Source organism: Perca flavescens, chromosome 18, assembly GCF_004354835.1.
Source record: "Perca flavescens isolate YP-PL-M2 chromosome 18, PFLA_1.0, whole genome shotgun sequence".
NCBI lineage: Eukaryota > Metazoa > Chordata > Actinopteri > Perciformes > Percidae > Perca > Perca flavescens.
The window spans coordinates 7,370,123-7,394,008 of NC_041348.1; the positions used below are offsets into that span (position 1 = coordinate 7,370,123).

Below are 23,886 nucleotides of genomic sequence, written 5' to 3' on the forward strand. Positions count from 1 at the left end.
AGAGAGGGGGGGCAAGGTGGAGGGTAGGGGGTGTGGCCTATAGCCCTGCAAGCCCGTCGGAGCCCGACGCGGCCCGACAGGCTAAGCCCATTCGGGCCGGGCTCGGGACAGTTTTTTTTTTACAGATCGGGCTCGGGTCGGACTCTGGCTTATTTTAGCTTCTCTCCTCATTGTGCCCATCTTAAGGCCGTTTTACAGTTGTGCGGAGGCTCCACGCAGAGCTCTCGCCGTAGCCTATGTAAGTGGCCTGATGTTTATACTTGTACGCTGGTGTGTGCGTCGAGCCGCATGTGTGTGTGTGTGTGTGGGGAGTGTGTGGTAGAGGGAGAAGTGAGAGAGTGCCGGCGATCGGAGCGAGTAGCGACTCGAGAGTCATAGTGACAGAAACAAAGTGTCTCCCCTGTGTTTTCTGACCACGGTGGGGAATCTGTAGCAGGAAAAGTTGGCCCTCTCCTTGATTTCATGTTGTTTATGGAGAAGGTGTGACGTGTGTGTGTTTGCGTGTGTAGCAGAGACAGCGCACATCAGAGCGCGCGCGTCAGAGAGAGCTTAAAGTGACTGATGTTGGTCTAGGGTCGGGCCGGGTTCGGGCTGAAAAAATTGCAGGCGTTGTCAGGCTGGGGTCGGGTAGGACTTGAACACCACGGGGCAGGGCCGGGTTAGGGCTGGAGTTTTTGGCCCGTGCAGGGCTCTAGTTTGGCCTTGACCAACTGCCACTTTGCTCGTTTGAAAGCCATTCTTTCTCATTGGCAGGCCAAATTCTCTGGGCGGGCAAAGCAGAGAAAGGGGAGGTAATCTTGCTCCTTATGACCTCATAAGGAGCAAGATTCCAGATTGTACCATCTGAGCTATCATTTTCTCAATGCAGAGCAGGATATCCAGGGCTCGGTTTACACCTATCGCCATTTCAAGCCACTGGGGGACCTAAGGCAGGCTGGGGGAACTCATATTAATGTTAAAAAACCTCATAAAGTGAAATTTTCATGCCATGGGACCTTTAAGAGACTTGTTTTGTTTGTTATATCATCATTTCATGATATTTCATGATAATAAGAGCCCCATGTCATTGTAAGCACCAATGAGAAAACAGATCAACCAGGGGAGGATTAGTGAGGATTACAGCACTGAAGTATTATGCAAGGTGAAAAACATGTAATTACATCATTTCAGTTACATAACGTCTGAAAATACCTATTGATACTCATTCAATAAAAGAATAAATAATAACTTTCCAATTGGTATATATAAGGTATTATGTTATGGTATGGTATGTCACCTATATATTTTTAATAAAAAAAATTATCTATCGGTTTTTTTTTCCCTCTGCCTCAAGCACAATCTGTACAGTGGCAGCATTTTTATTTACCTGATCACCACTCAGCAGAACAGTATGTGCATCCTCACTAGACCAATGCCTTAATGTAAAATGTATGTGTAATGAGGTAGAGCTCAATGTCAAGTGACCATTGTGAGTAATTTAAGCTATTGTAATGCTAATGTAATCAGAGAGCAGAGGTAATTAGGGAGTTATTGTAGTAGCCTGGGTAGACTGTGCCATAATTAGGGAGCGCATTGAGCCTGATTTTGGTGACACAAACATAACCTCTTTAAAATCATTGACTGCTTTGCACTGCTGCACCAGTAAGAGCAAATTAGGGCAACATGTTACATGGACGTGAATACATGGATGGTACACCATGTTCAAGGCTCTGGGTTATGCAGGCAACCTATACTGGACCTAGAAGCTTAAATTCCAATGAAATCCAGTGAAAGAAGAAAATAAAAGACAAGAGAGTAGATGTGAAAGCATTTAGAGAGGGCATGAAAAATGCTAATCATTGATTTTGAACCATTTAAGAGCCACTTGCAATCACAGCATCCAAAAGCCAAGAGTCAGAAAATGACTGGGTAGTGGGAAAAGCTGGAATAATAAACAGATAAATAAACAGAGAAAGGTTTAAGGTTAGACATCTTTGGCACAAATACAACTGGATTTTATATTCTTTAATATTATTATAATCATTATTTAATACAAGAAATTAAATGCTTATGAGTCAAACTGAAAGCCTATCTATTGGACGTTATATGTTTGTGTATGCTACAACATGTTAAACTGTTGCCTTTTTACCATAGACTGTAAAAATAATGAAGAAATATTCTTTCTTTCATTCTTTAAATAGGTCTGTGTGTGTGATTTTTAAAGACAAAAAGTCCATGGAGCTCTGTACAAATACTATTGCCCGTCGCAATCAACAGTATCTAAAGTGATCACCCATGTCTCCATGATTGCATGGTTGAAATTGAAAAGTAGCATTTAAGACATTACATTGATGAAATGTCATCAGACAGATATGTTGGGCCTATTATTAGCAGCAGCCTTGCAGCAGCAGTCAGTTTGTTGAAAAAATGTAAGGGAGATGGCTTTTGAAATGAAATTTGATGTACATAATGATTAATCAAAGGATTTGGCTGCCTGGCTGATTTAGTTGATAATTGTAACAAGATGTTCTCAACTGGTGGTATGACCCATTTTGGAATAAAACTCTTTAGTTATTCTCAATATGCGGTTACATGGCATGTTTAATAACACTTATTTTACTGTGTATGTAGCTACGGGGCAAACACATGGGCTGATAAACTGGCTTCACTTCCTGGGCACTTGACTCTGGTTGACTTTGACTTTAAAATAAATAAATGAATCAATGCAACTGCAATGTGTGAAGAAGGACTGAATGAGAGAAAAATGTAGGGCCTAAATTATATTTATTTTATCAAAAATTAGGCGGGTCAAAATTAAACATTAGACATTATGTAATTTTCTGCCGCGAGGGGCTTCCTGTCAAGCTGGACGTAAACACAGGCTTTTGATCACGTCGTGAAGTTGCATGGGATTATGGGAGTTGTAGTTTTCATTGTTTAAATCATTAGCTAATTAAAATGTTTCTGTTCACGTACGAGTTTATCCATTCAAGTTTTATTCAAGTCACGTTTAGTAAGGTTTATCCATGTCATTCTAATGAAAAAGCTGCAGTTGGGGGCAGCTGCAGTAGAGACAAGATGGGGGGACGGTAGTGGATGGCTAACAGAAATCTCCTTAAGCAGATATGGATAACGAAAAGGGTCTTTCAATAGCAAGTTATGTTTCAAAGCCCTTCCGGATGGTTCTCTCAACAAGACTAAAGTTATTTGCATGTAACGTTGATGTAAATTGAGTTACCACTGGGGTACGTTGAGTGTTAAATACCACTTGAGCAACTTGAACATATCCTGTTTAAAGAACATTTATAACAGATAAAATATGTGTAATTAGTTGCGAGTTAACTATGGACAATCATGTGATTACATATTTTAATTGATTGGCAGCCCTACAAAAAATATTTAATGTATCTAACAGTGGCAGTGTGATTGTTTAGGTTGGTGCTCATATTATGCTTTTTTGGCTTTTTCCCTTTCCTTTATTATGTTATATATCTTTTTTGTGCATGTAATAGGTTTACAAAGTGAAAAAGCCCAAAGTCCACCCCAAAGGGACTTACCATCTCCAACAGAAAACATTGTTCACAAACTGCTCCAAACAGCTCTATTGTAGTCCAGCCTTTACTTCAGAGACAAACGTGCGTCACTTTGTAACACGTTATAATGCTCACCTAGCTGCTAGCGTGGCACGCCCTCATACTCTTCATATTCTGACTGGCTAGTAGTCCTTACCTAGCTACTGCGTATGTGCGACTCCCAACAAAGATGGAACAGAAGTGAGATGCCTCACTGTAGCTAAAAAGGAGAGCTCAACACACAGGGTGAAAAGAGGAGCAGTAGCAATGTGCAGTACAACCAAAACATGGTGTTTTTTTAAATTAAACCATGTAAACCTATTCTGGTACAACCTCTAAATACAATTATGAACCCGGAAATGAGCATAATATGAACACTTAAAAAAATCATTTCGATTTCATATCATCTACTGTCTCTATTAACATGAATTACTTAATCAATCTAGCCACTATTTTCTTTCCTCCACTAGTTGACCAAGTCAATCTGATATGCTTTACTTTCATATTAAAGTTTTTTTATGCAAAATGGTCTTATACGTTTCCTTGATTTTTTGTGACATGTATTCTTTTGTACTATAGTGACTGCACACCTAAGCCAGTACCTGATATGCCAAAGTCGAAGATGGCTAGATTAACAGTCATGAGCTCAGGAGGCCTCAACTTGGTCTTGCGTTTGATGGTCATATAAATGACATAGCCATTCCCTGTTGCAGACATGATTCCTGTAAGATAGAGAGAGAAAGAGAGAGAGGGAGATTGAGCATTATGGGCTCACAACAGTATGACAGAAGAGACTGTTTGTGAATGCTGTCAAAATCCCCAGCAAAGGCATGCAGAACCCTACAGCGCCTGATTGGCAGCCGCTTTCTCACCTAGACATCTAAACGTACTGGGACCTTGACACCTTGACACCTAAAGATATTAATATCCTAAAGCCTTCAAACTAATGGCTGAAGCAATGAATCAATGGAACTGTCAAATTGAACTACCAAGTCTGCCAAAATAAGGAGGAAAAGACATGTTTTCTTTTTTTATATGTTTATTGCAGATCAAAATTGGGTGCAGACTGCACTGGTTTATACAGGCAACATTAATTTCCCATTTTAAAATACATCAATGGTGAGGCACAGTAGCAAATAGCAAGACCTATGTTAAGAGAGAGAGCAAACCAGGAGTCAAAAGAGAAAAGAAAAAAATCCTTTGAAACTATCACTATTACAGTATTAATATATACTTCATCCCACACCTTCTTCCCTCAGCCCCCTTAAGTGTTTCAAAACTGGTCCCCATGCCCTATCAAACACAATCCTCCTCCCTGCATTTGTGAATCTAAAGCTGCAGACACACTGACCAGACGGCTGACCCTCGGCAGAACCGGCAGTTGGATTGATCAGTCTCCCTGGGTGGGTCAAAAAAGTGTCTTGGAACACACCAAAGCGACGAGACGTAATATGTCTCCATAGCAGCAGGCGGCGCTAATCTGTATTGTCACCCAAAAATGAAAACCGGCAGCTGATGGGTCAAACGCGTCACGTGGGTCTGGCTTCTCTGGAAATTCAAAGACAGGCCGTCATGGTGGCTTGTTCAGAATACAATCTCATATTTTACTAATATAGTTCACCGAAACGTGTTTCTGAAAACTTTTTAAGAGAGAAATAGGCCATGCAGTTGCTGAATCTGTCTTCATTTCAGATCAACAAAAGTCAGTTTAAAAGATTTTCATCAGATTTTGAGAGACTCTAGTCACGCTCATTCCGCTCCCCATTTCCGGGTTAGCACTCTACCAATCAGATGGATCATTTGAGTCCGACTGCCGGCAGCGCCTGCCCCGCCGATTATACATGTCAAATCGGGCAAAATGAAGGCCGACACACCGAACAGACTCGAGTCACTGACCTCGCCAGACTGTCCAACGGCCGATTATCGGCTTGGTGTGTGTGTTAAGATGGAGGTCTTTGCCTAGCTTTCTTAGCCACATCTCAAATGAAGGCACAGCGTCAGACTTCCATAATTGCAATATATATTTTTTAGTCAGTACAATGCCCAGATACACTGGCCATTTGTCCCTGCCAGAGTTCAAAGCAAAGTCATTTGTAGACCCCAGAATGACCACAAGGGGGTTGGGCTCCCATTGCTTGTTTAAGGGTTTTGAGTAGAAAACAAATACATAAGAGAAGAATGAGTGGAGGTTAAGGCACATCCTAAATTGGTGTGTAAATGTAGTAATTGCTTCTACTATCTCTTCAATAGAATAATAGAATAATGTCCTTGTCTAACTGCTTCATTGCTAAGATGAGGGAGGTTCAGCTCTGAGAGAAATTACCTAATTATGTCTTGGTCATGATTACAGTTTGACTTGTACAGTTCTGAAAAGAACTCCATAAAACGTGCATTTATTTATTTTAGGTCAGTAAGAACCATCCCATTGTCTGATTTTATAGCCTGAGAGGCTTGGGCCTTGCACAACGCTGTGCCAACAATTTCTGATGTTTGTCTCCTATTTCAAATTGCATCATTATGTTCATCTGCTTACAAACCTTAGCAGATACAATTGTATTGTACTCATCACTATGGTATTCAATGTATCTGGATCTGCCAAGACTTTGCAAGAATGCTTTAGTTGAGACAGAGATTTGTTTAAGTCCACTAACCTTTGTTTCTTCCTCCCTGTTACATAGGATATAATGCTCCCTCTAAGCACTGCTTTGATTGATCCCACAGTACTGAATCATCCACATCTCCATTGTCATTTGTAGCAATTATTTCCGCTAGGCTGCCAAACATAATTGCTACAAATGACATTGGAGATGCCTCGGCTGATAAATTGAATACAATAGTCATCCAAAAAGTGTTTGTCTTTCAAAATTGTGTTATATCAAATTTCCAGGTGCGTTCACCTCTGTGAGTGTTACATCTAATGTCAAGTGACAAGGGAGCATTAGACCCCCCTAAAAAGGGTATAAAATCGCCCATGCTCGTTGCTTTACACAAGATTGATTACAAAGACAATTTGAATCTCAACCAATAATTTTAGAGCAGGTATTGACAACATTGTTCAGGCTGTTTCTGTCTTTCACTGTGAGGCTGTGAAACCAGCAGATAAAACATAAAGTCATAAGGCTTTTGATAAAAGATTGATCAAAAAGACGTTTATCTGTGTTTCTGTGTATCTGTGACAGGGAATGACTGGCCTGACAGAAAAGGAGTTCAGTTTCCTGAGTAAGTGAATTCTCTGTTGCCTCTTTTTCACAATTCAGTATTACACTGAATTTAAGGTGGTCATCAAAAACGGTACCTAAATATTTATATGAGGTGACCAATTCAACCTTTTCATTGTAAATGATGACTCCCAGGCTGTAGGTTTAATGGGTCTAAAATTGAAGAAAAATTCCTTGGTTTTTGAGACATTTAAGTCCAAGAAGTGTTGAAGAAACTAAATCAGGGAGAGCCTTCCCATGATCAAATGCTGAACCTTGGAGAAGGGACAGCCATACAGTGCCATCTGAATCTTTTTTGAACAATCTGTTTATTTGATTCTATATAGTTATAAAACAAACAGGCAAACAATACTGTTCCATACAATAGTAATTGCAGATGTAAATTCAACATATCAGATATGACAGACACCAAGAGTTACGGATAAAACTTCTAACCTGAAGGTATCTAAAAAAATGTCCTTTAGGAAGTAAAAAATTATTTTTCAATTGCTGAAAATAAGCAAAAAAAAGAACCAACATACAGGTCTCTAAAAGTTTTTATGCCCAGCCTAGTCCATATAGAGAAAGTGCTGTCCAATAATGATGGGGTAAAAAAAGGATTGGCTGCAAGTGGAGCACCAACAGAAAGTGTTTGCAGGCCAAAATGACGTCTAAATTGAGTCCATATTTTAATACTGGAGGCCACCATCACATTGTTAGTATAACCAGAAATTGAAAATTACAGGGGTGAGTACAGTAAGGCCTTCAATGATACCGGATGAATAGAATTTGCTTCCAGGATCAACCATGATGGAGGCACCGCAATATCTCCATAATTAACCCAGTTGTTGTCCAGTAATAGTAAAGGAAGTTTGGCAATATCATTCTGCCCAGAGCCTTGGGCCTCTGTAAAACTTGTCGACGCAACCTAGGATTTTTCTTGTTCCAAATAAAATCAAGAATAAGACTATCTACTTTATGAAAAAATGAAAGAGGAAGGAAGATGGGAATGCTTTGGAATAAATATAAAAGGCGCAGGAAAATGTTCATTTTAATTGTATTGATTCTGGCAGCAACAGAAAGGTTTAATAGGGACCATCGCTCAAAATCTTGTTTAATTTTTGTGAGCAGAGAGAGAAAATTTTCCCTATTAACCCTTGTGTGGTCCTTCGGGTCACCGGGACCCAAAGGACCACACAAGGGATTTATGTACTTATGTTTATTTTGTTGAGAATTGCTCTCTAAACCCTGTCTCTTGTAAAGTAAGTAAAGTAAAGTTTGTTTCTAGAGCACATTTAAACACAGTTTAGGCTGACCAAAATGCTGTACAAACGTGGACTAAGGTGCTGCATTAACCCTTATTTTGTCCTTCGGGTCACCAGGACAGATTAGACAAAAACAGCAAAAGATCATCCGCATACAGCGCCACCTTCAGCTCTACACCATTTCTGGTTATACCACAAATATCAGGGTGAGACCGCAGAGCAATTGACAAAGTCTCCATTACAATGGCAAATAAGAGCGGGCTTAAAGGGCAACCCTGCCTTGTAGAGCGATGTAACTGAAAATATTCAGAATTTGTGCCATTTGTCCTCACCAAGGCCTGAGGAGAAGCATATAACAATCTGACCCATGAAATCAATTTTTCCCTAAAACCAAATTTCCTCAAAATGAAAAAAAGATAAATTGCACTCTACACTTTCAAATGCCTTCTCTGCATCCAGTGCTATCAGAGCCTCTGGGAGAGGGATTGGAGGAGGATTATAAACCACATTTAACACCCATCTAAGATTAAAAAAGGAGTGTCTGTTGCGACTAAACCCAGTTTGATCCAAAGATATAATTGAAGGTAGGACAACTTCTAAGCGTCTAGGACTAACTTGGACAATAATTTGAAGTCAGCATTCAGCAGACTAATGGGACGATATGAACCGCATGAGAGTGGGTCTTTACTTTTCTTTAAAAGCAGAGAAATGCAAGCCTGGTTTAGGGTGTAGGGAAGTGTGCCTGACCTGTAAGATTCAGGAAACATCTCTAATAAGTGCGGGGCCAGCAGCTTCCAGAATGTTTTTTAAACCTCGTCTGGGAAGCCATCCGTGCCTGGACTTTTACCACTTTGTAATGATTTAACTGCCGCTTCAAGTTCAATTGCTGGGATAGGACGTTCCAGCTCCTTAACTGCAACCCGATCCAAAGTGTTAGTGTTAAACCTATCAAAGAAGGAGATCATATCCGCATAGGTATTACGACAATCAGAGGAATACAGCAATTTGTAGAATTCCATAAAAGTTTTATTAATTTCCAAAGGGTCAAATGTGACACCCGAGCCAGTTTCAATTTGAGGAATTAACTGAGATGCTGATATCTGGCGTAGCCGATGGGCAAAAAGTTTACTAGTCTTATCTTCCTGTTCATAAAATTTTTATCGTGAATGTAGTAAAAGTTCAGTAGTGTACCGTGACATAATAAGATCATATTAAGCTTGTAAAGTCCTTCGCTCCTTATAAGTATTTGGCAGTTTTGAGACTGCATATAGATGTCTCTCTTCTAGATTTCCTCTGATGAGGGTCAAAGGGGCCCGAAGGACAACACAAAAACTTCTGAAAGTAAACATTCATAGAGATAGAGGCATGGTCCTGTAATGGGAAAAATTACATTTAAGCATAATTCCTTATATTTTTATGTTTTATTTCTACTTTAATTCTCTCACATTATTGAAAGACAGTTTATCTCAGTTTCTGCTTAACTGCTGAGACGGGCCGGGCCTTTTGTGAAATCATGTGGCTCCTATTTGCAAATATATATGTTTTTAATAAAATACAAAAACCCAACTTGGTTCTAGTCTCAGACTGTCTTATTTGTTTCACTTTACTAAACTCTGAAAAACTCTACCCCCTGCTGCAAAGGAAACTTCCACGACAAACCTGGTGACGAGAATGGGAGATCATGTGCGGGGCTCAGATAAGAGAGACTCCGTGGTTGACTGAGACTTGGGATCCGAGATCCAACGATCTTTGCCTCTACCTCGCCCAAAAAGCATTCAAAGAGAGAGGATCAGAAACCACGGAGGGCTCTACTGACCCAACACTGATCTATTAAGACGGAAGCAATTTCAAGCAGCAGGGTAAGATCAAACTCTAATTTAAATTGAATTAAGAGTAATTTGAATTGGCTGTAGTAAACTTCCAGAAACAAATACTGACATTGGAAACTGAAATAGGACAACCATTTTGGGGTTGTTTGTATACATTTTGGGTGGTCCTTTAAATTTGGGTAATTACATTTGTGATCATTCTAGCAGTAATTCTGAGCCACAGATGTCTATCCACACGGGTGGGACTTTGTTTTATAGATTTTTGGGGGACAAATCTAATTAGATTTTTTTTTTTCCAGAAACTGTTAGGTTTTTTCGTGCGTGGGTTTTTCCGAAATAAGACAGAAACCTGGCCTTACAGTGACAATTGTAAGTAGGATGGGTAACGGATCGAGCGGATCCGGGTCACACACTCCTATGGGACCCGTGGTGGATGAGATGGTAAATGGTGGTTCAGAATATCTAGAATGTCTGCTGTCTTGGTCAAAATATAACTTTTTTTGGTTTCCTTTAAATTTGAAAATGTTGAAACTGGAATTAGAAGAATGAATGAAAATTTATGGGAAAACAAAGAATGTTTTAACATATGGTAGTGATTCAGGCAAGGAATGCAAAAACACACATACACCAATAACCTCCTCATCAGTTCTAACCAATGCCCATGTTCTGAGCTTTCTCTAAAAACCAGAAAGACAAGCTGGAAATAAGGAGGGACGAAGAGGACACGGACTTAACTCTTGGACAGGACTGAAAGCATCAGTCACACCTGCATCGGGTGGAAAGACCAACGAGTACGTGAAAAAACCATGTTTGAAGCGTTTGTCTGCATGTTACAACAGGCTGGTGGGCAACATATGGAGCGCAGACCCAAAAAAGGACGCTCCCACAAAGGACATGGTCAAGCCAGAGAAGCCCAGGTGGGTACCGTGGGCAAAATGATTGGCCCTACAACCCAGACCAGTGTTGGTACTGCAAGGACTTTGGACATTGGGTATGTAACTGCCCGAAGAAAAAGCAAAAAAACCTCAGACAGAGAACAACACCTGTCCCTGTCGTTTTACAAAGTCCAAAAACTGATGAGGAAGGTAGTGCTGACACACACACACACACACACACACACACACACACACACACACACACACACACACACACACACACACACACAAAACAATGGTAAAGATTTTTTCCGACGATTTGTCAAGTGCTAGTGGACGAACCTCTGAACAAGAACATGGAAGACGCTATTGGCAAAAATAGATATAATCATTAAAGTAATTTGTGTATTGTGATTAGGTTGTAATCAAAAGGGTGGAATGTAATGGGAATAATTACATTTAAGCATAATTCCTTATATTTTTATGTTTTATTTCTACTTTAATTCTCTCACATTATTGAAAGACAGTTTATCTCAGTTTCTGCTTAACTGCTGAGACGTCCAGTCTGGAACATAATGTGAGCACTGTTTGTCTGAACAGATAGGGGCTACAAGGTCACGCTAAAACTATCTCTAGTTTTCCCATGCCTGTTAAGATGTAACTGGGGGGGTGAAAGTCATACAGGGAGGAGGAGGCAAAATGGCTCTGAGATGTCTGCATGTGTATCAGATTGCCTGTAAGAATTGTAGCGTCATAATAATCCAAGTGTGTGTGTGCTGTCACTCTGAAGATGCATATAAGCCTAGTGTTCTGTTCACTCATTTGAGAAACTGACTCCACACTGGGCCTTTTGTGAAATCATGTTGCTCCTATTTGCAAATATATATGTTTTTAATAAAATACAAAAACCCAACTTGGTTCTAGTCTCAGACTGTCTTATTTGTTTCACTTTACTAAACTCTGAAAAACTCTACCCCCTGCTGCAAAGGAAACTTCCACGACAGTCCGACACAACAATCAAATCATATTTACAGCCAGAAATGGAGGATAACAACTTGCTATCCATTAAAAAGAAGTCAATTTGTGTGTAGGTACGGTGAACATGTGAGAAAATGAGTATTCCCTTTTTATCTGGATTAAAAAAACGGCAAGGAACAACGACATTAAACTCATTCATAAAGGCTTGAATTACTTTGGTCGATTTGGGCAGAGCAGCCGAGGTTGAGGAAGAACGATCTAAGGAAGGATTCAGCCAGCAGTTGAAGTCCCCTCCTAAGATTAAATCATACATGGACAAGTCCGGTAGCATTGAGAAAACCTGTCTAAAAAAGGACTCGTCATCCCAGTTGGGTGTATAAACATTAGAAAGAGTCACCTTTACATCGAAAATGTGTCCCATGACAGCTATAAACCTGCCAGCAGAATCAGAGATTGTCTTGACATGGACAAATGGAATATCTATATGTAAAAGAATAGCAACCCCACTAGATTTACTGGAAAATGAGGAATGGTATATTTTCCCGACCCAGCTCCTCCTCAGTCTAAGACTATCTCTCTCTTTTAAATGGGGTTTCCTGTAAGTAAAATATGAGTATTATATGAGCATTGAGGCGGCGTAAGTAGTGCAACACTTTACTGCGCTTGATTGGATTATTAAGGCCCTTACAGTTTAAACTCATAAATCTAACATCCCCACCTACACTGAATAGTGTACTCTTAACCTGGGTCATTGAAAGACAAAGAATTCAGTATGTAACAAACAAAAACACGAGAGAAGAAAAAAAGAAAATGCGATACACATCCTGCACATTTGAAAAGTAGCACAGGTGCCAACCCATTATCCAGAAAAACTACATGAACTAACAATCCCCCTACATTGCAACAGAACACCCCACCTTCCTCCTCACCTAGCAGAAGCATCCAGACAATGATGCGAGCTACCTCACCAGTCGTTACCAGCAGCTTAACCATACTGCTTACCGACCTCAGGGAGTGTGAATATGGGCTGTCCCAAATAAAAACAAATACGTCAAGTAATAAACAGAAAAAGGTGCCATGGATTCTTAAAAAAAAACCTGTTTCAAAAGCACTAAATTCTCCAGAGTCAGAATGTCCTCATCGGCAGAGACTGACCGAAAGAAAAAGAAAAATAGCACCAGTATGCTCTGAGTGGAGCAATAAAACTTACAGTCAGTACACAGCCAATACCGTATTTAGTTTATAGACAAATCAACAGCAGCATAACACGGGTGATACCTGCTAGATGCAGCCTACTGCCGCAGAAATATAAACCAAACCAAAAAGCTCATATGGATTCCAGAGTTAGTCACTCTCTGGGGCTGGATTCTTCTTAAGTCTCTTGTTGACAAAGTCCAGGGCCACGTCCGGGTCTTCAAATCTGTAGGTCTGGCCGCTAGACATGGTGATGTGTAAAGTAGCCGGGTACCGGAGGCCGAATTTAACGTTAGCACAGGCATGGAGCTCCCTCTTCACCTGGACTGCCATCTGAAAATTTGAGTGGCTGCCCTCCTGAGAGCTCCTACAACCATCAGTGTACATAATAAAAAGGAGGGGAGAGAACACAGCCTTGTGGTGAGCCTATGGACATACATAGAGGGTCTGAGAAATTATTGTTCACAAAGACCCTCTGCTCTCGACCAATCAAAACATTTTGAATCCACAAAACAAGCTGGTGAGGCAAATTGAAATCACAATGCAGCTTCTGTATTAAAATATGTGGTTGCATTGCATTAAATGCAGAGGAAATCTGCAAACAGAAGGCCGACATAAGCTTGTGGCTTTTCTAAATGTTTATAGATGCTGTTCGGAATAAAAAACTTTGCATCCTCTACTTCAGCAGCATACTCGCGCCTTTCACCTGTGGAAAACCTGCAGATTGAATATACTATGGCTGATCAAGTTATTGGAACGTCAGTTGAGCAGCTACAGGTGGAAAGGACATAGTTGATAGTTATGCATTTGTTGGAGTGAAGCACAATGTAATTTGGTAGATAAATACTGCACGTCTGGTGTATTTAATCAAGTGGCTAATTTAACTAAAACCGCTACATGTTCAAGCTTGCTATGAGGTATCAGACACCCAGCAAACGTGACACCTGTAATAATTATTAAAATAGTCTTCAAAACTGTGTATGACTGGTGTCACTCAGTTGATTATGACACTTTTAGAGCAAAGTTGGCATTGTTTGAGATGTTTGTGTTATGTCAACCTGACATAAACCAAGAAAACAATGTCTGTTATGACCTCGTGGTGATAACGGTCTAAAATTCTGCCATTCCGGCCAGCTGTTTGTCACATAAAAACAATAATTATAATTAATTAATAATAATTTTTAATTAAATAATTAATAATTTTATTTCTATAGTTTATAGCTGACATGACCAGCTGGCTTCTCTATTGGCTGTTGAAACAGGTGACGTCTCTTACATTCTAAAACCAGCCTCGGCGACTTGAACAGCTGTCCACCAGGCAACACCATTTGCTGGTTTGAGTCGAGCTGAGACGGGCCAGTTCAGACCGCTGCAACTCACAAATCCACAAACAGTCAATTTGTGTTTGAGTTGACCTATACAGCCCACACAAGAATCTCTCACAACCCTTTCTATTCTTCTAACCCTGAAGGCTTTATGTTCCCAGTGCATTATTGCCTGTGTCTCCAAGAAGGTAGTAATCAGGGTTGCTAGGAGATGTAGGACATGTCAAGCCTACAGGCTTTGTACTGCAGCCATTTTATTACCATGCTTCATGTGTATAACCGTACAATTTTTCTCGTAGTTACAGAAAAATATTTCATATAGTAAACACATTTTGCAATAAAAAAAGTATATTACAACTTGTACAGTGAATATCTTGTACACTGCAAGTAGTGCAAGTACTACAGTATTGAATGTCTGTATATCAGGCACTTACATACACAATACAACAATACAGTAGGCCAAAGAACAAAGAAAACAAAATGAAAAGCACATGACAGTACACTAAAACAAATTGTGAAACCACAAAATTAAAGTTGGTCTCAACATTCAATGCTCCTGTGCCCCCTGTGCACTCTGAACTGGCTTATATATTATTATATATTTGGTTTGATCACCTCATTAGAAACATGTGTGTACAATTTTGAGTTGTGTGTTAATGAGCATCTCCTAATCAGATTTACAGTGAGCTGTAAAGTCTTACTAGATTGTGCCTCTGCCGGGCTGCCCCTGGGGCATAGACGTTGCAAGTATCGACAGTCAGGGACGGACTGACAATCGGCACAAAAAAAGTCTAATAAAGCGATAACAGCCAACAGCAGGGGGCGCTAATACGATCACTTACTGTATATGCTACGTGTAAAATAAACTGAGGAAGAAGAGTAGGCCTACTAGTCTGGCTATCACCAATCCACAGCCTGGTCATAATGAGGGACAGACAGCAGAGTTAATTTCACATTTCTTGCTGTCTCCTGAGTATGTTCCTCTTGTACAGCGGCAGCCTGTCCAAACAAGGACTGTGAGGCGGTGGACTCAGGAGGCTGAGGAGGCTCTGCAGGAATGTTTTGAGTCTACAGACTGGGACGTGCTCTGTGAACCACATGGGGAGGACATCAATAATATGACAGACTGCATCACAGAATACAGTAAATTCTGTGAGAACATCACCATGTCCTCCCAGACTGTACGCTGCCTTCCCACTCACAAGCCGTGGATCACCAGTGACCTGAAAGTTCTTCTGAATGAGAAGAAGAAAGCTTTCAGGTCAGGGACAGACAGGAGCTGAGGGGAGTACAGCACAAACTGCGGGATAAACTGAGGGAATGTAAAAACTCCTAGAGGAGGAAGCTGGAGGCCTACAGGAGAACAATATGAGGGAGGTGTGGACAGGGATGAAAGAGATCACCGGGTGTGGGGGTAGAAGAAGACCAACACCAGGCAGCCGAGAGAGAGCAAACAAGCTGAACTGTTACTTTAACAGGTTTAGCTCACAACCATCCCCTGCCTCTTCTACCACTCCACCAACCCCCATACTCCCTCTCTGCCTCCCCCCCTCTTGCTCCCACACCTCCCCCCTCACCCTCCTGTGGTCTGCCTACTCCCCCCACATCTACAGCACATCTCATCTCCCCCCACGGACACTTCAAGCACCCCCCCCAGCTTTTCATTCACACCTGGCCAGGTGATGAGACAGCTTGAGAGGCTTCACCAGCGCAAGGCTGCCGGCCCAGATGGCATCAGCCCTAGGGTACTGAAGACCTGCGCCAGTCAACTGTCTGGTGTTCTCCAGTATGTCTTCAACCTGAGCCTGAGCCTGCAGAGGGTGCCGCTGATGTGGAAGACGTCCTGCCTTGTCCCGGTTCCCAAGATGTCGACTCCATCTGGCCTCAAGGACTACCGCCCAGTGGCTCTCACATCCCACGTGACGAAGGTGCTGGAGAGGCTGGTCTTGGCCTACCTGAGGCCGCAGGTGAGATCTTCTCTGGACCCTCTACAGTTTGCCTACCAGCCTCGTCTGGGAGTGGACAATGCTGTCATCTATCTTCTGCAACGAGCTCATTTGCACCTGGCGTTGGCAGCACTGTGAGAATCACATTTTTTGATTTCTCTAGTGCATCCAACACCATCCAGCCACCGCTACTAGGTGAGAAGCTGCAGATGATGGGTGTGGGTGCGTCCACAGTCTCCTGGATCACTGACTACCTGACAGACAGACCACAGTTTGTCCGTCTGGACCGTGTTCTGTCTGATGTGGTGGTGAGTGTGCTGTCTCCCTTTCTGTTCACATAATACACCACAGGCTTCCAGTACAACTCAGAGTGATGTCACCTACAGAAGTTCTCTGATGACTCTGCAGTTGTTGGGTGTATAAGGGATGGACAGGAGGGAGAGTACAGAGCGCTGGTGGACAACTTTGTGGAGTGGTGTGATAAGAATCACCGGCTGCTGAGTGTATAAGACCAGAGAAATGGGGATTGACTTCAGGAGGAAGGGAATGGCTCCGCAGACCTTTTGCATTCTGGGTGGAGATGTGGACATGGTTGAGGAGTAGAGATACCTGGGTGTCAACATCGACAACTGGCTGAACTGGAAAATCAACCGCACTGCTGTTTATAAGAAGGGGATGAGCAGACTCTATTTCCTGAGGAAGCTGAGATCCTTCAACGTGTGCAGCAGAATGTTGGAGATGTTCTACTAGTCTGTTGTGGCCAGCGCTCTGTTCTCCTCCGCCATCTGCTGGGGCAGCAGCATCGGAGCCAGCGATACAAACAGGCTGAACAAACTGATCAGGAAAGCTGGCTCCGTTATTGGCTGCAAACAGGACACATTTGAAGCTGTGGTGGAGAGGAGGTTGCTGAACAAACTGTTATCTATCATGGATAACCCCGACCACCCTCTCCACCCCACACTGGTCCAACAGATGAGCACCTTCTCTAAGGGGCCATCCACACGGAAAAGTTTTTATGTGCAAACGCACATGTTTTGCATCGTTTGGGCCGAACGTCCAGACGAATCCTGCAAACACACTGGTCTCAGGGTGAAAAAATCCGAAAACGGCTCTCGTTTGGCTTCGTATGGATGGTGAATACGAATCCGTATCGATGATGTCATCGCCACACCCCTCTTTTACACCATCTCCTGCGCCCGCTGACGCACACAACTGCGGTGAAGCTAAGCGAGCATGTTCCATCTCCATGGTCAAACCAGCTCACTTCATCTAAATACTGTGTCTCTGCTCCCTGACCCTTCCCTCTGGATTCTACACAAGATATATTGCTAACGTTATGTAGCCAACGTTAAATATCGCTAAAGTAGCTGACCGCTAAAGTAGCTGACCGCTAATTAATGTAATTCATTTGAAACATTAAACGCATTAGAAATGAATCACGGTTTGACCGCAATTTCACTTTGTTGTATATGAGAGGTTGTAGTGAGCTCACTTTTGCTGCTAGGATGAAGATTATGGTATTGAATTAAACAGGAAAACAGCAGGCATGCATGGGTACCACTCTAAACGTGCTAACAAACAGGGAAGGGGGCTAAATAATTCACCAAATGTAACCAAAAGTTTAACCAACAAAATCCTAGCTTGCACTTTCTTTCTTCCATCAGAGCGCAGTTTTTCCTCCATCCATCCATCCATCTTCGTCCGCTTATCCGGTGTCGGGTCGCGGGGGGAGCAGCTCCAGCAGGGGACCCCAAACTTCCCTTTCCCGAGCAACATTAACCAGCTCCGACTGGGGGATCCCGAGGCGTTCCCAGGCCAGGTTGGAGATATAATCCCTCCACCTAGTCCTGGGTCTTCCCCGAGGCCTCCTCCCAGCTGGACGTGCCTGGAACACCTCCCTAGGGAGGCGCCCAGGGGGCATCCTTACCAGATGCCCGAACCACCTCAACTGGCTCCTTTCGACGCAAAGGAGCAGCGGCTCTACTCCGAGCTCCTCACGGATGACTGAGCTTCTCACCCTATCTCTAAGGGAGACGCCAGCCACCCTCCTGAGGAAACCCATTTCGCCGCTTGTACCCTGGATCTCGTTCTTTCGGTCATGACCCAGCCTTCATGACCATAGGTGAGGGTAGGAACGAAAACTGACCGGTAGATCGAGAGCTTTGCCTTCTGGCTCAGCTCTCTTTTCGTCACAACGGTGCGATAGATTGAATGCAATACCGCACCCGCTGCGCCCGATTCTCCGACCAATCTCCCGCTCCATTGTCCCTCACTCGCGAACAAAACCCCAAGGTACTTGAACTCCTTCACTTGGGGTAAGGACTCATTCCCTACCTGGAGAAGGCATTCCATCGGTTTCCTGCTGAGAACCATGGCCTCCGATTTAGAGGTGCTGATCCTCATCCCAACCGCTTCACACTCGGTTGCGAACCGATCCAGTGAGTGCTGAAGGTCGCAGGGCCGATGATGCCATCAGGACCACATCATCTGCAAAGAGCAGCGATGAGATCCCCAGCCCACCAAACTGCAACCCCTCCCCACCCCGACCACGCCTCGATATCCTGTCCATAAATATTACAAACAGGATTGGTGACAAAGCGCAGCCCTGGCGGAGGCCAACCCTCACCTGAAACGAGTCCGACTTACTACCGAGAACCCGGACACAGCTCTCACTTTGGTCATACAGAGATTGGATGGCCCTGAGTAGAGACCCCCTCACCCCATACTCCCCGCAGCACCTCCCACAGTATCTCCCGGGGACCCGGGTCATACGCCTTCTCCAAATCCACAAAACACATGTAGACCGGTTGGGCATACTCCCAGGCTCCCTCCAGGATCCTTGCGAGAGTGAAGAGCTGGTCCGTTGTTCCACGACCAGGACGGAATCCGCATTGTTCCTCCTCAACCCGAGGTTCGACTATCGGCCGAACCCTCCTTTCCAGCACCTTGGAGTAGACTTTACCAGGGAGGCTGAGAAGTGTGATACCCCTATAATTGGCACACACCCTCTGGTCCCCTTTTAAAAAGAGGAACCACCACCCCAGTCTGCCACTCCTTTGGCACCGTCCCAGACTTCCACGCAATGTTGAAGAGGCGTGTCAACCAGGACAGCCCCTCCACACCCAGAGCCTTGAGCATTTCTGGACGGATCTCATCAATCCCGGGGCTTTGCCACTGTGTAGTTGTTTGACTACATCAGTGACTTCCGCCTGGGAAATCGCGACAATCCCCGTTATCCTCCAGCTCTGCCTCTAACATAGAGGGCGATTAGTCGGATTCAGGAGTTCCTCAAAGTGCTCCCTCCACCGCCCTATTACCTCCTCAGTGGAGGTCAACAGTGTCCCATCCTTACTGTACACAGCTTGGATGGTTCCCTTCCCCCTCCTGAGGTGGCGAACAGTTTTCCAGAAACACTTTGGTGCCGACCGAAAGTCCTTCTCCATGTCTTCTCCAAACTTCTCCCACACCCGCTGCTTTGCCTCTTTCACGGCAGAGGCTGCAGCCCTTCGGGCCCTTCGGTACCCTGCAACTGCCTCCGGAGTCCTCCGAGATAACATATCCCGGAAGGACTCCTTCTTCAGTCGGACGGCTTCCCTGACCACTGGTGTCCACCACGGTGTTCGTGGGTTACCGCCCCTTGAGGCACCTAAGATCCTAAGACCACAGCTCCTCGCCGCAGCTTCAGCAATGGAAACTTTGAACATTGTCCACTCGGGTTCAATGCCCCCAGCCTCCACAGGGATGCACGAAAAGCTCCGCCCGGAGGTGTGAGTTGAAAGTCTGTCGGACAGGGGCCTCCTCCAGACGTTCCCAATTTACCCGCACTACACGTTTGGGCTTACCAGGTCTGTCCAGAGTCTTCCCCACCCCCTGACCCAACTCACCACCAGATGGTGATCGGTTGACAGCTCTGCCCCTCTCTTCACCCAGTGTCCAAAACATACGGCCTCAGATCAGATGAAACGATTATGAAATCGATCATTGACCTTGGCCTAGGGTGCTCTGGTACCAGGTACACTTATGAGCATCCCTATGTTCGAACATGGTGTTCGTTATAGACAATCCATGACTAGCACAGAAGTCCAACAACAAACAACCACTCTGGTTTAGATCAGGGAGGCCGTTCCTCCCAATCACGCCTCTCCAGGTGTCTCCATCATTGCCCACGTGTGCGTTGAAGTCCCCCAGCAGAACAATGGAGTCCCCACTGGAGCCCCATGCAGGACTCCAGTCAAGGTCTCCAAGAAGGCCGAATACTCCGAACTCCTGTTTGGTGCATATGCACAAACAACAGTCAGAGTTTTCCCCCCACAACCCGCAGGCGTAGGGAGGCGACCCTCTCGTCCACCGGGTAAACTCCAACACAGCGGGCGCTCAGCCGGGGCTTGTGAGTATCCCACACCCGCCCGGCGCCTCACACCCTGGGCAACTCCGGAGAAGAAAAGAGTCCAACCCCTATCCAGGAGTATGGTTCCAGAACCGAGACTGTGCGTAGAGGTAAGCCCCACCAGATCTAACCGGTAGCGCTCCACCTCCCGCACCAGTTCCGGCTCCTTCCCCACAGAGAGGTGACGTTCCACGTCCCCAGAGCCAGCGTCTGCCGCCCGGGTCTGGTCCGTCGAGGCCCCTGACCTTCACTGCCACCCATGTGGCATCGCACCCGACCCCAACGGTTCCTCCCACAGGTGGTGGGCCCATGGGCTGGAGAGATGGGAGCCACGTAGCTTGTTCGGGCTGTGCCCGGCCGGGCTCCGTGGCAAACCCGCCACCAGGCGCTCGCCCGGCGAGCCCGCCGTCTGGGCCTGGCTCCAGGCGGGGGCCCCGGCTTCCTCCGGGCAGGGTCACTCCATCTCTACCTTGCTTCTTCATTGGGGTTTTTGAACCATTCTTTGTCTGGCCCCTCACCTGAGACCACTTTGCCTTGGGAGACCCTACCAGGAGCACAAAGCTCCAGACAACACAGCCCTCAGGTTCACAGAGACACACAAACCTCTCCACCACGATAAGGTGATGGTTCACGGAGAAGTTTTTCCTTGTCTTTCATATTTGCATTTACTATTGTGGAACTGGCAAAGACCTGGTGGTTGTTTGTGAAAGACAAACAGACAAAATTGAAACGGCCTAGTCATTTTCATCATTTCACAGCCTTAATATGAATCAAAAGTGTAATACGACACCTACAGTACAGGCCAAAAGTTTGGACACACCTTCTCATTCAATGTCTTTCTTTATTTTCATGACTATTTACATTGTAGATTCTCACTGAAGAAGAACTTTGAGGAATCTAAAATAGAAGACATGTTTTCAGTTATTTCACACTTTTTTGTTAAGTACATAATTCCATGTGTTCATTCATAGTTTGGATGCCTTCAGTGAGAATCTACAATGTAAATAGTCATGAAAATAAAGAAACACATTGAATGAGAAGGTGTGTCCAAACCTTTGGCCTGAAGTGTAGGTTATTAGTTATTATTGATATAATATGTGTTGCTTTATGTTAAAGAATTAGCATTGAATAACCTATTTCATATTTTGTCAATGTCGTATTACACATTTGATTCATATTAAGGCTGTGAAATGATGAAAATGACTAGGCCGTTTCAATTTTGTCTGTTACATAGTTTTGATGCCTTCAGTGAGAAGCGACAATGTAAATAGTCATGAAAATAAAAAGGAAACGCATTGAATGAGAAGGTGTGTCCAAACTTTTGGCCTGTACTGTATCTTTAAAATCATTTGTTTATTGAGGTTGAAGATAGTTGCAGCACAAAAGATGACAGGGAGCGTGCAGGGAAGTGCTAGGATGTCCCAGGATGCTCTACATCACAATATTTCACACGGCCCAAGTCAGATAGTCACAGCCTGGAACAATTTTTTGTTTACCACCCTCAGCAAAAGCCTAAACACCTGTCTCTACAGAGAGTGTTTAGTTGTAAAGATGGTACCAACCACAATGGCTAATAAACACAACCCTAATTATCATCATTGGTTTTGAGATATTACTTGCTGTGAATACCTTGTCTGATAGGCTACAGTATTGTGGCATAGTATCAGGACTTCCTGGCTAGTGTCTGTCGTGCACGGCTAGGGGCAAATGGCCGGATGATGGGCCTATTTGGGAGGAAGTCCAGGGGCCTCATGTATAAAAGACTGCGCAGCTTTCATACCAGAAGATGGCGTACGGCCAAAACGCACAGAAATATTCACATGTATAAACGTGAACGTGCCACCGACCCCGCCTTGTCTCCTCCCATAAATGAATATGGAAATTACTATAAATGTGCCCCCGACGTCATTCTTTATCCAATCACAACGGGTCATCCCGCTGCAGACGGGAAAAAAACTTCACCGACTGTGAGGTTGAGGTGCTGATCGCGGAGGCGAGAAAAAACAAAAGTTCTGTTTGGAGGTTTGTCATCTCGGATAAGCAATAAAAGAAAATGCCCAGAGGGGCAAATGGTGACCGAACCATGGCAGAAATAAAAAAAAGAAGTCTATATAGTGGAACCTTTATTTTGTAATGTGTGGTGATTTTCGGCACTTTTCAGTTAGAATTTGCCACGTTACAGAGCCAGAAAAGACGTTGCGGACGGCCCGCACATTCTCACGACTGCTCAACAGTTTGCGTGACGGCCCACACATTCTCACGTCAAGTTCATTTTTCATACATCACAAAGTGTCCGTGAAAACCAGCGTATGCAAGCTTTTCGTGCATACGCAACGTTTATACATGAGGCCCCAGGACAGTTTTTTAGCCCCAGTCTGTCACTGTCGACAGCTTTCCTTTACTGCACCCAACGCTTTGTTTCTTTTTAATAAAGCATTGGTGTTTTTTACAACATAAGAATACATGTTTTTATTACAAAGCTTTGTTAAATGCTCAATTCTGATTGGTCAATCACGGCATTCTACGTTCTGTTATTTCTGTTTCGCAAATCCTTGTTGGCAATAGTGCTAACACTGCCTAGCTGCTGCTGGTCTGCAGTAGTGGAATAATACCACAGTGTAATACTCTGTTACAAGTAAAAGTCCTGCATTGAAAATGTTACTTAAGTAAAAGTATATAAGTAAAAGAAAATGTACTTAAAGAATTTAAATAAACTAACTCAATGCACAACAGTTCTGTGTTTTATCAGTTAATTATTTCAGACTTGTGTAGTTTAATTTATAATAAAACATCATGTTTTATAAACTTTATATATAAAATCTTTTATAAAAATCTTAATTTGTAAAGTAACTAAAGCTCTCAGATGAATGTCTCTGAAAGGAGAGAAAGTGGCATGGAAAGAAAAGACTCAAGTAAAGTACAAGTAGGCCCGTCGCAACAAGGCAAGCAAACCAAGCAATTGCTTGGGGCCTCGAGCTGGCCTGGGGCCCCAAGACAACGACTGGTTAAGAATAAAATGCAACGACAAACTGTGAGCGCCCCTTTGATAGTCAATGCAGTAAAGTGCAATAACACTGTTATCGGGATCCCCCTCAAGGGGCCCCTCTCGTGATCTCTGCTGCCGGCAAAATACAAAACCTCCTTGGTCGGCAGTCATCATGAAGCGGAATTATGCTTCAGGATGCCAGAAAAGGAAGAAGAGAAAGGAAGAGGAGGATAAGAAAAAACAAGATAGTGGTAAATGATAAATTACACTGGATAAAATAGCTCTACTTGTCTTGGTGTAATTTTGCAGCAGGTAGGCTAGCAAAAATATGTTTATGTTGGCTAACGTTACCT

At 43.6% G+C, this 23,886-nt stretch overlaps 1 protein-coding gene across 3 annotated transcripts in view; it reads right to left on the reverse strand.

Annotated features, from left to right (window-relative positions):
• Nucleotides 1-23,886, reverse strand: part of opn5 (opsin 5) — a 79,745-nt gene that overhangs the window by 37,243 nt on the left and 18,616 nt on the right. For all 3 annotated transcript variants that reach the window (XM_028605562.1, XM_028605560.1, XM_028605561.1), the window contains exon 3: nt 4,154-4,273. In XM_028605562.1, coding sequence (XP_028461363.1) covers nt 4,154-4,273 — 120 coding nt within the window. The remainder of the gene's footprint in view (nt 1-4,153; nt 4,274-23,886) is intronic.